This window comes from Protobothrops mucrosquamatus, unplaced genomic scaffold (assembly GCF_001527695.2).
Source record: "Protobothrops mucrosquamatus isolate PMUCROS unplaced genomic scaffold, P.Mucros_1.0 scaffold4052, whole genome shotgun sequence".
Taxonomy (NCBI): domain Eukaryota; kingdom Metazoa; phylum Chordata; class Lepidosauria; order Squamata; family Viperidae; genus Protobothrops; species Protobothrops mucrosquamatus.
In genome coordinates, this window is record NW_015389983.1 from 119,631 (window position 1) to 131,635 (window position 12,005).

Below are 12,005 nucleotides of genomic sequence, written 5' to 3' on the forward strand. Positions count from 1 at the left end.
ATCAATCAATCAATCAATCAATCAATCAATCAATCAATCAATCAATCAATCAAAAAATAAATAAATCTTCCAAAATCACTTTTCTGTTTAAACGAGGCAAGATTCTGAACAGCCCATCTATTTCAGTCTAGGTAAATTTTGCTTACAAATGAATACTAAAATAAAATAAAAACAAAATTCTGGCTCTACCATCAGCGAGGCAGGTGTGGCATACACGCAGGTCCTCTATCCAGGGCCACAACTGGAATCAGAACTTCCATTGCTAAGCATGGCGTTTGTTAAGTGGCTCGCATCTCATTTTACCTTTTTGTTGTTGCTGTTTTGGCCCTGAGCATTAAGCAAATCCCTGCGGTTGTTAAGTGAATAACAGGGTCGTTAAGGGACTCCAGCATGCCCCGTTAACTCCCGATTGTCGGAAAGCGTCTGGGAAGGTTGCGTATGGTGATCACCTGAGCCCAGGATGCTGGCAGCTGGTCATAAACACAGGCTGGTGGCCAAGTTCCCAAATTTTCATCACTTCGAACTGTCACTAAATGAGCAGTCATAGACACTAACTGGGGAAGCCAGTCAAATACAGGGCCATCCTCAACTTAACAACAGCTTGTTTAGTGACCGTTCAAAGTTACAATGGCACTGAAAATAGACTTATGACCGTTTTTCACACTTACGACCTTTGCAGCATTCCCCACAGTCATGTGATCAAAATTTGGACGCTTTGCAACCGGCTCCTATTTATGACGGTCGCAGCGTCCCGGCTGTCACGGGATAAAAATTCAGATGCTTGGCAATTGACTCATATGGATGCAGCGTCCCGGCGGTCAGGCGATCCCCTTTTGTGACTGTCTGACAAGCCAAGTCATCGGGCCGTGTCAGGTTCACCTCACAGCCGTGTTGCCAACTTAATAACCGCAGCAATTCCCTTAACAACGGTGCCGAGAAAGGTCGTAAAACAGGGCCAAGCTCGCTTTAAGGACCGTCCGACTTAGCAACAGAGATTTCAGGCTCAACTGTAGTCGTAAGCCGAGGACTCCCCTGAGTGGGAAGGAGATGGCAGGATCAGGCTGAGACCCAGGGAGGGCGGATGTCTTCTTACCTTGGTGACCCGTGGGGATTGGACCCCGGGCTGGTGGCCGACGTCAAGTTCTGCTCTATGAGCTGGTAGTTCCGCAGCTGAGTTGGGACCGGGATGGGCACCGTTTCGCTCCGGGGGGAGACGGAAGGCTGGCACTGCCTGTAGGGGGGGGGCAAGGAGAGATGCAATTAAGAGAGGCAGGGGGCAAACCTCTGGACCAGAAGGAGCGCCAGGAAATCCTCTTCTCCCCGGGGAGAAACTTTCATGGCTGACTGCCCCCCAACGGCTCAGACAACGGAGGGGGTGCCCTTTTGCGAATTCCCCGGGAGGGGAACTCGCTCAAGACTGAGGCCTGGGTGGAAACTTTAGTCATGCAATATATAAAAAGAGGCTGCAATAGAAAAAAATAAACAGATTTAATAATAATAGTAATAATAATAAAGTTGGAAGGGGCCTTGGAGGTCATCTAGTCCAACCCCCTGCTCAGGCAGGAGACCCTACACCATTTCAGACAACTGGCTGTCCAGTCTCTTCTTAAAAACTTCCCAGTGTTGGAGCATTCACTGCTTCTGGAGGCAGGTTGTTAATAATAATAATAATAATAATAATAATAATAATAATAATAATAATAATAATAATAATAATAATAATAATAATAGTTGGAAGGGACCTTGGAGGTCATCTAGTCCAACCCCCTGCTCAGGCAGGAGACCCTACACCATTTCAGACAAATGGCTGTCCAGTCTCTTCTTAAAAACTTCCCATTGTTGGAGCATTCACTCCTTCTGGAGGCAGGTTGTTAATAATAATAATAATAATAATAATAATAATAATAATAATAATAATAATAATAATAATAATAATAATAATAATAATAATAATAATAATAGAGTTGGAAGGGACCTTGGAGGTCATCTAATCCAACCCCCTGCTCAGGCAGGAGACCCTATACCATTTCAGACAAATGGCTGTCCAGTCTCTTCTTAAAAACTTCCAGTGTTGGAGCATTCACCGCTTCTGGAGGCAAGGAGTTCCACTGGTTAATTGTTCTAACTGTCAGGAAGTTTCTCCTTAGTTCCAGGTTGCTTCTCTCCTTGATTAGTTTCCATCCGTTGCTTCTTGTCCTGCCTTCAGGGGCTTTGGAGAATAGCTTGACTCCCTCTTCTTTGGGGCAGCCCCTGAGAGACTGGAACACTGCTATCATGTCCCCCCCCCTCGTCCTTCTCTTCGTTAAACTAGACATACCCAATTCCAGCAACCATTCCTTATATGTTTTAGCCTCCAGTCCTCTGATCATCTTTGTTGCTCTTCTCTGCACTCTTTCTAGAGTCTCAACATCTTTACATTGTGGTGACCAAAAGAGGATGCCGTATTCCAAGTGTGGTCTTACCAAGGCCTTGCAAAATGATATTAACACTTCACGTGATCTTGATTCTCTCCCTCTGTCAATGCAGCCTAGCACTGTGTTGGCATCTCCTTTTGTCTCCTCCTCTTCCTCTTTCTGACTGTTTTAGGCAGGGCTGGCGCCAAGCCCTGCTTCTCCCCCCCCCGCCTTCCCCCCTCCTTTCCAGCTTTTCCCAAAACAAATCTCCTTTCTAGGAAAACCCACCAGGGAAGCCAGAACAGGAAGTTCAGAAGTTAGAGAGGCTGGAGTTTGTTTGTTCCAGGCTGAAAGTCTTTGGGAAAAGGACTGGGGGGGGGGGGGGGGGGAAGAGAAGAAAACAGATGATGCCAGCCCTCCCTGGAGAGTCAACAAAGCAGCTGGAGCACCTGAGCAGAGAGGGGGGGGCACACACCTGCGTTAGTCTCCTAGGGCTGCAAATTCCGAGCCAGGGGTGCAGCCTCTGGAAGGAAGCCGGGCTAAGAATTTGGCCCATTTCTGTTCCTCTCTCCCCCCCCAAAAAAATAAAAAGTCCAGCTGGATGGCTTCGAATGCCTTCCAGATGGTAGAATTGGAAGACGCAGGAGGCAAGGAAGATCACTTCCATCCCGGTGACTTACGTCAGAGGAGAGAATTCTGGGAATCCTATCTGCGTAGGACATACGATGAGATTGTTCAGAAGACAATGTTAAGTGTGGGCAGTCCTCGACTCGCAACTTTAGGGAGGGGGGGTCCTTGAGCTTACGACCGTGATGGAGCCTGAGGTTTCTGCTGCTAAGCGAGACACTCGTCAAGTTGGGGAATAGCTTGACTCCCTCTTCTTTGGGGCAAAATCTCAGGGGATGCCACAACGAAGTGGGTGGGGGTGTCAAGCTATTCTCCAAGGCGCCTGAAGGCCGGACAAGAAGCAACAGATGGAAACTAACCAAAGAGAGAAGCAACCTAGAACTAAGGAGAAACTTCCTGACAGTTAGAACAATTAACCAGTGGAACAATCTGCCTCCAGAAGCGGTGAATGCGCCAACACTAGAAGCTTTTAAAAAGAGACTGGGCAGCCATTTGTCTGAAATGGTATACGGTTTCCTGCCTGAGCAGGGGGTTGGACTAGATGACCTCCAAGGTCCCTTCCAACTTTATTTTTATTATTATTAACAACCTGCCTCCAGAAGCGGTGAATGCTCCAACACTGGAAGTTTTTAAGAAGAGACTGGACAAACATTTGTCTGAAATGGTATAGGGTTTCCTGCCTGAGCAGAGGGTTGGACTAGATGACCTCCAAGGTTCCTTCCAACTTTTTATTATTATTATTATTATTATTATTATTATTATTATTATTATTATTATTATTATTATTATTATTATTATTATTACTACTACTACTACTACTACTACTACTACTATTACTATTATATGCAGCAGATAGGATAACTGAAGCATAGGTGGGGGCAAGGTAAACACACACACCTGTTTGCTGAACCAGAAAGACTACCACCGGAGGTATTGGGGGGGGGGGTTCTGAAAATTGCCAGCGCTTTCCCAAAACGTTTAACCGACTCTGTCTGTCAAAGGCAGGGGTAGGCAACCTTGGCTCTCTTATGACTCGTGGACTTCAACTCCCAGAATTCCTGAGCCAGCATGGCTCAGCATGGAAACCTCTCCCTTTCCCCTCAGCATGGCTGGCTCAGGAATTCTGGGAGTTGAAGTCCACCAGTCCTAAAAGAGCCCAGGTTGCCTACCCCTGCTCAAAGGGGACACCGGCAATTAAAAAAGAAGGGAAGCTATTCTGAAGGCTCTTTTAGGCTTCGGTTAACTTTGGGGGCCGTCAGGAGGAAAAAAGGCAACACTCCCCCCCAAAAGAACCACGCCACACACATACTGTACACCCCCCTCCAGCAGCGATGTCACTTACCCTCCGCAGATCAGGAACTCGCTCGAGGCTCTCCGGCCCACGGTTGCCAGGGGCAGATCGTCTGTAGGGGAAAAGAGACGGTTCACACCACTAGGCTCACTTGACACACCAGTGGCTGGTCCACGTGCAACACCCCGATCGAGGAACTATGAACTCAGATAAACCAGCTGACAGAAAAGGGCAGTCTAGTCAAGGGACTACTAAGAATACCCCCAGCACTGACAGGGCAAGGCACTAGTATGTAAACAGAGAGCAAACCCCACTCCCTTCTAGCACTGATGACGTTACCTAGTTGGGTCGTGAAATGTCTGCAGGAAAAACCACCAAACAGTCCTCCTTTTACCCCTCTTCTGCTTCCTCCTCCTTTTCTCCTTCCACCCCCCCTCCTCCATTCCATAACCCCCCTTTTCTTCTAGCACTGATGACGTTACCTAGTTGGGTCGTGAAACGTCTGCAGGAAAACTGCCAAGCTCAGAGAGCACCGGGGACTCCCACAGTCCTTCTCCTCCTCCTTTCCTTCCTCTTCCTTCTCCCTCTCCTCCTCCTCCACTTTATAAACCCCCCCTTTCCTTCTAGCACTGATGATGTTACCTAGTTGGGTCATGAAACATCTGACAAAAAAAAAAACCCAACTCAGAGAGCACTAAGGACTCCATAGTCCTCCTCCTCCTCCTCTCTGCAAACCCTACTCCCTTCTGGCACTGATGATGTTACCCAACTGGGTCATGAAATGTCTGCAGGAAAACCAACAAGCTGAGAGAAGACCAAGGACATCCATCCATCCATCCGTGGGTCTTTCTGTCCCTCCCTCCATCTACCCACATTCATCCATCCATCCACCCCTCCGTCGGTCCCTCTGTCCCTCCCTCCATCTACCCATATCCATCCCTCCCTCCCTCCATCCCAGCCTAATCAAGGAACCACCAAAAACATTCCCACCAACACTGACAGGGCAAGCTACGATAAATGAACAGAGAGCAAACTCAGCGTCCTTCTAGCACTGATCATGTTACCTAGTTGGGTCATGACACGTCTGCAGGAAAAAAAAAACCAAGCTCAGAGAGCACCAAGGACCCCACACTCCTCCTCCTCTTCCCCTCTGCATACCCCACTCACTTCTAGCACTGATGATGTTACCTAGCTGGGTCATGAAACGTCTGCAAGAAAACCACCCAGCTCAGAGAGCACCAAGAACCCACCCCAGTCCCCCCTCCTCCCTTCTAGCACTGATGATGTTACCTAGTTGGGTCACGAAACGTCTGCAAGAAAACCACCCAGCTCAGAGAGCAGCAATGACCCCCACAGTTCACCGCTGAGCTATAAATATCCTCCTCCTCCTCCTCCCTTCTAGCACTGATGATGCTACCTAGTTGGTTCATGAAACGTCTGCAGGAAAACCACCCAGCAAGGAGAGCATCAAGAATTTGTAATGTATTGCAGTAGCGACTTGAGCCTGCAGTATAGCAGTCAAAAATGCCAAGGTGCAATCAATCAGACCGGTCTGTCTGAAAAACGTTCTGAATATGATATTGAAGGGAAATAGAGAGGGAACCTTGAATGATGTAACCTGAGATATATATATATGAAGGATTCTGTTATTGGGCTAATGATTACCCTATCACAGTGATGGCGAACCTTTTAGAGACCGAGTGCCCAAACTGCAACCCAAAGCCCACTTATTTATCGCCGGGTGCCAGGTAGGCGTGGCCCACTGGGTGGGCGTGGCTGTGATCATGGTGGGTGTGGTCAAGGTGGGCGTGATCACCTTGATGTTGCTCGTGGGGAGGGACGCCTGTGGGGGCCGGGCAGGGTTGGGGGAGATCCAGGGAGTCTCTGGCAGGTGGGATTGTGGGCAGAAGGCTCGTCCTGCGGGGTGAGGTGAGGCAAGGCGAGGCAGGGCGGGGGTGCCATTGTCGCAAGGCAAGGCGAGGCAGGGGCCGGGGTGGCTGCTGCCTGACACCATCGGCCCCTGCACACAGAGGCCAGCGAGCGCATGGGTGCTGGGATGCATCCGGCCACGTGGGACCTCGGCGAGTTAGCGGACGGCTGGTTGAAGAGGGACAGTTGCCATCTCCGGGGCATGGCGCGCGTGCCCACAGAGAGGGCTCTGAGTGCCGCCTCTGGCACCCGGGCCATAGGTTCGCCACCACTGCCCTATCACCACGCTGCTTCCTAATCACTTGCTTGTAAAAATTTGAAAAATTAATAAAACTTGTAATTAAAAAAAAAAACAAAAAAACCCCACACAATCTAACTAACACTTGCCACCCTTCGCCATGGGAGACAGTGAAAGAGCCCGCAAAGGGACACCAAGAACTGGGGAGCTGCTGGAGACCCATCTAGAAGGAAACTTACACGACTGATCGGAGGAGATGTTGTGCGGGACCAGGACAAAGTCATCCGTGTCGCAGGAGGAATTCTTGCTACTGGTGCTGGCAGAATCTTTGGATACCTGAAGGTAATTCGGAGGCCCCAAGGGAGGCGAAGACAGGTTGTCTTCTTGGATGTGCTGCATATCTGGAAGGGACTGGAGAGAAGATGGAGGAGTCAGAGGCAACAGGTTAGCAAAGGTAGGTTGGGGGAACTTCCACCTATTATCTCCTTACAGCAGCGGTGTCTGAACCGTGACAGCTTGCAAGACCCGTGGACTTCGTCTCCCAGAATTCCCCAGACAGCCAGGTTGAGACTTTGGAAAAAGTACAGAGAAGAGCAACTAAGAACAGTGGTCTTCAAACTTGGCCCTTTTAGGACTTGTGGACTTCAACTCCCAGAATTCCTCAGCCAGTGGAGGAATTCTGGGAGTTGAAGTCCACAAATCCTAAAAGGGCCAAGTTTGAAGACCCCTGAACGAAGACGATTAAGGGCCCGGAGACAAAAACGTATGAAGAACGGTTGCAGGGTTTGGGTATGGCCAGTCTAGAGGAAAGGGGTGACAGGATAGCAGTATTCCAGGATTTGAGGGGCTGCCCCAAAGAAGAGGGAGTCAAGCTATTCTCCAAAGTGCCTGAAGGCAGGACAATAAGCAATGGATGGAAACTAACCAAAGATAGAAGCAACCTGGAACTAAGGAGAAACTTCCTGACAGTCAGGACAATTAACCAGTGGAACAACCTGCCTCCAGAAGCGGTGAATGCTCCAACACTGGAAGTTTTTAAGAAGAGATTGGACAGCCATTTGTCTGAAATGGTATAGGGTTTCCTGCCTGAGCAGGGGGTTGGACTAGATGACCTCCAAGGTCCCTTCTAACTTTTGTATTATTATTATTATTATTATTATTATTATTATTATTATTATTGCACAGTTTTTCAGCCTCTCATCCCTGGCGGCTCATGTTTTGCCCTCCAAGATCACTTGACTTTAGCTCTCATTCGTATCCTGCCTTTATTATTTTTTTTACAAATAACCCATATCCAACACATTCCTCCTCCTCCTCCTCCTATTTTCCTCCCAGTAACAACCCTGTGAGGTGGGGGGGGGATTGGTCCAAGGTCACCCAGCCCGGTGCCATGTCTACGGCAGGACTAGAACTCACCGTCTCCTGGTGATGGTCCCAAAGTCCCCCAGCTGGCTTTCACGCTCAAGAGGGGACTAGAACTCACCGTCTCCTGGTGACTGGCCCAAAGTCACTCAATTGGCCTTTGTGCTCGACAGGACTAGAACTCACCGTCTCCTGGCGACTGGCCCAAAGTCACCCAGATGGCTTCCATGGGTAAGAGATGGGACCAGGAGTCACTGTCTCCTGGTGATTGGCCCAAAGTCGTTCAATTGGCTTTTGTGCCTAAGGCGGGACTAGAACTGGTAAAACTGGTGCGTGTTTATATTTCCTTATTTTGAAAGCTGTAAGGAATATAATGTTCCCAGTTAAGGACTGCTGCAAAAGTGTACAAGCGCTCAGAATTTTAAAATGTTGTGTTTTATCCGGAGAAACAAATATTGTAACAACTGTTCAAAATAAGGACTGCATGCCTGGGATAGGCAAAGCATGTGTCAGGACTAGAATGGGAATGTTCTCATTTTGGTTTGGACCGTACTGGTCCGGTACTGATTCACTAATTTGAGAGGAAGACGTACAGTATGTCATTTCCCCCTTTTTTGCACTGTCTCCTGGTGATTGGCCGCTTTTCATGCCTAAGGCGGGACTAGAACTCCCAGTCTCCTGGTGATTGGCCCAAAGTCACCCAGCTTTCATGCCTAAGGATGGGACTAGAACTCCCAGTCTCCTGGTGATTGGCCCAAAGTCTCCCAGCCAGCTTTCATGGATAAGGCGAAACTAGAACTCCCAGTCTCCTGGTGATTGGCCCAAAGTCTCCCAGCCAGCTTTCATGGATAAGGCGAAACTAGAACTCCCAGTCTCCTGGTGATTGGCCCAAAGTCACCCAGCTTTCATGCCTAAGGATGGGACTAGAACTCCCAGTCTCCTGGTGATTGGCCCAAAGTCACTCAGCTTTCATGCCTAAGGATGGGACTAGAACTCCCAGTCTCCTAGAGATTGGCCCAAAGTCACCCAGCCAGCTTTCATGGCTAAGGCGAAACTAGAACTCCCAGCCTCCTGGTGATTGGCTCAAAGTCACCCAGCTTTCATGCTTAAGGACGGGACTAGAACTCCCAGCCTCCTGGAGATTGGCCCAAAGTCACCCAGCCAGATTTCGTGCCTAAGGTGTGATTACAACTCGCTTTCTCCTGCTTTCTAGCCTGGTGCCTTAACCGTTGGATGAAACTGAGTCCCATATAGGATTCACCTCCGATACCACTTTACATTTTCAAATTACTCATTGGAACTAGAAACTGTGTTGGAAGGAAGAAATGAAGACTTTGAACGTCTGAAAAAAAAATTCATTCAACCAAAGCATTTTTACTTTTGGCCGATAATAAGCTTGGACAAGCTTGAGTGCAAATGCAGTTTCCGGCTACGATTCAGGGCCTCCTACATTGCTTGTTTGACCTGAATATTCCACAAGCAAAACACATCCTGTTTGCTGAGCAGTCACCCTTCTCCTTAAAGCTCACAAGTAAACAGTTGTTGGGTCCAAATACTGCAGCCAATTTTGGTCACCTTATCACAAAAAAGATGCTGAGAATAGAATAGAATAGAATAGAATAGAAAATAGAATAGAAAATAGAATAGAAAATAGTAGTAACTGTGAGAGGGACCTCGGAGTCCTAGTGGACAATCCCTTAAATAGGAGCCAGCCGTGTGCTGCAGCTGCCAAAAAGGCCAACACAGTGCTGGGCTGCATTAACAGAGGGACAGAATCAAGATCACGTGAAGTGTTAATACCACTTTACAAGGCCTTGGTAAGGCCACACTTGGAATACTGCATCCAGTTTTGGTCACCACGATGTAAAAAAGATGTTGAGACTTTAGAAAGAGTACAGAGAAGAGCAACAAAGATGATTAGGGGACTGGAGGCTAAAGCATATAAGGAACGGCTGCTGGAATTGGGTATGTCTAGTTTAATGAAGAGAAGGACGAGGGGGGACATGATAGCAGCCTTCCAATATCTCAGGGGTTGCCATAAAGAAGAGGGAGTCAAGCTATTCTCCAAAGCGCCTGAAGGCAGGACAAAAAGCAACGGGTGGAAACTAATCAAGGAGAGAAGCAACCTGGAATTAAGGAGAAACTTCCTGACAGTGAGAACAATTAACCAGTGGAACAACCTGCCTCCAGAAGCGGTGAATGCTCCAACACTGGAGGTTTNTGGAGGTTTTTAAGAAGAGACTGGACAGCCATTTGTCCGAAATGGTATAGGGTTTCCTGCCTGAGCAGGGGGTTGGACTAGATGACCTTCAAGGTCCCTTCCAACTTTACTATTATTATTATTATTATTATTATTATTATTATTATTATTATTATTATTATTATTATTATTATTATTATTATTATTATTATTATTATTAAATAGAATGGAATAGAACAGAAAAATGAATAGAATAGAATAGAATAGAATAGAATAGAATAATGAATAGAATAGAATAGAATAGAACAGTGGTGGCGAACCTATGGCACGGGTGCCAGAGGCGGCACTCGCAGCCCTCTCTATGGGAACACGTGCCGTTGCCCCAGCCTTGCCTCCCCCCGCAACCCACTCCTCACCAGCAGCTCCCCTGGAGGAGAGTCGCCCCTGAGCGTGGCCCACCTGGAGCAGCGCAGCCAAGGACATGGCAGCCAGGCAGCGTAGACAAGACTCTGCCCTCACACCCCATCATGCACAGTTGATGCTGCAGGGCACAGGCAAAGGGCGTGACTGCCATAGTGCTGCTAGGTTGCCTGGGCGATCTGCAGCAGGCCCTGGAGGCGGTGAGTGGCCCTGCGGGCAGGTGGGATGGGGGATGGGGGGCAGAGCGGGGGCAGGGCAGGGGGTGGAGCGGGGGCTGGTCCAGTTTTTGGGCACTCGGTCTCTAAAAGGTTCGCCATCACTGGAATAGAATAATGAATAGAATAGAATAGAATAATGAATAGAATAGAATAATGAATAGAATAGAATAGAATAGAATAGAATAGAATAGAATAGAATAGAATAGAATAGAATAGAAAATAGAATGGAATGGAATGGAATAGAATAGAATAGAATAGAAAGGAATGGAATGGAATAGAATAGAATAATGAATAGAATAGAATAGAATAGAATAGAATAGAATAGAATAGAATAGAATAGAATAGAATATTCTTTATTGGCTGGATTGGACACACAAGGAATTTGTCTGGTGCATAAATTCTCAGTGTACACAGAAGCAACAAGAAGCAATAATAATAATAACAGCAACAACAATAGAGTTGGAAATGACTTTGGAGGTCATCTAGCCCAACCCCCTACTCAGGCAGGAAACCCTATACCATTTCAGACAACGGGTCATAGATCATAAATCACAGTTACAATCATTAAATCATAAGATACAAACAACAAGCGATAAATCGTAAGGATAGAAGAAGATATTAGGAAAGATGAGAAAAGATGAGAAACGAGAAGAGAAGAAAGATGATAATAGCCATACAGCCTACTATATTGGTCAATTTCTTAGGCCTAAGACAGTGCTGAGGGAATTAAAGATGGAAGCTTAATAAAGAGAGGATCCAGCCTAGAATTAAGGAGAAAGCTCCCGTTGATGAGAACAATTAATCAGTGGTGGGGACACACTCTGATGCACAGAAAATGCCCATCCATCTGCCCCCCCCCCTCAGAAATCACAGAGAATCAATTTTCCAGAACTTACTGGGGGAGAAGCAAACCGACAGGAGGGAGAGCTACCACAGGATCCTCCAGAGACGGATCCAGCCGGTGCTGGAACAGGTACGGGACAAGCTGAATGGAGGGGGGAAAAAAAGACAGAAATGTCACCACAGACAGGTGGGCTCCAAAGAACAAACAACTGCAGGATACCTGGGCAGGTGCATGCCCTGCAGGCTCTGAAAAAGATGGGCTGCGGTCTAGACTAGGGGTCCCCAGAGGTGGCAACTTGAAGACTTTTGGACTTCAGCTCCCAGATAGGGATAGGTCAGGGGTAGGCAAAGCATGTTTCAGGACTAGAATGGGAATGTTCTCATTTTGGTTTGGACCACACCGGTCCGGTACCGATTCACTAATTTTTCAGAGGTTTGGGAGGAAGGTGTACAGTATATCATCCCCTCTCCCCCCCCTTTTTTT

At 47.6% G+C, this 12,005-nt stretch overlaps 1 protein-coding gene across 1 annotated transcript in view; it reads right to left on the reverse strand.

The window, feature by feature from the left end:
• Positions 1-11,663, reverse strand: part of ULK2 (unc-51 like autophagy activating kinase 2) — a gene marked incomplete at its 5' end in the record, with an annotated part of 56,514 nt that extends 44,851 nt beyond the window's left edge. The window contains 4 exon segments of the mRNA XM_015827899.1: positions 1,094-1,231; positions 4,363-4,423; positions 6,718-6,889; positions 11,575-11,663. Coding sequence (XP_015683385.1) covers positions 1,094-1,231; positions 4,363-4,423; positions 6,718-6,889; positions 11,575-11,663 — 460 coding nt within the window.
• Positions 11,664-12,005: the final 342 nt, after the last annotated feature.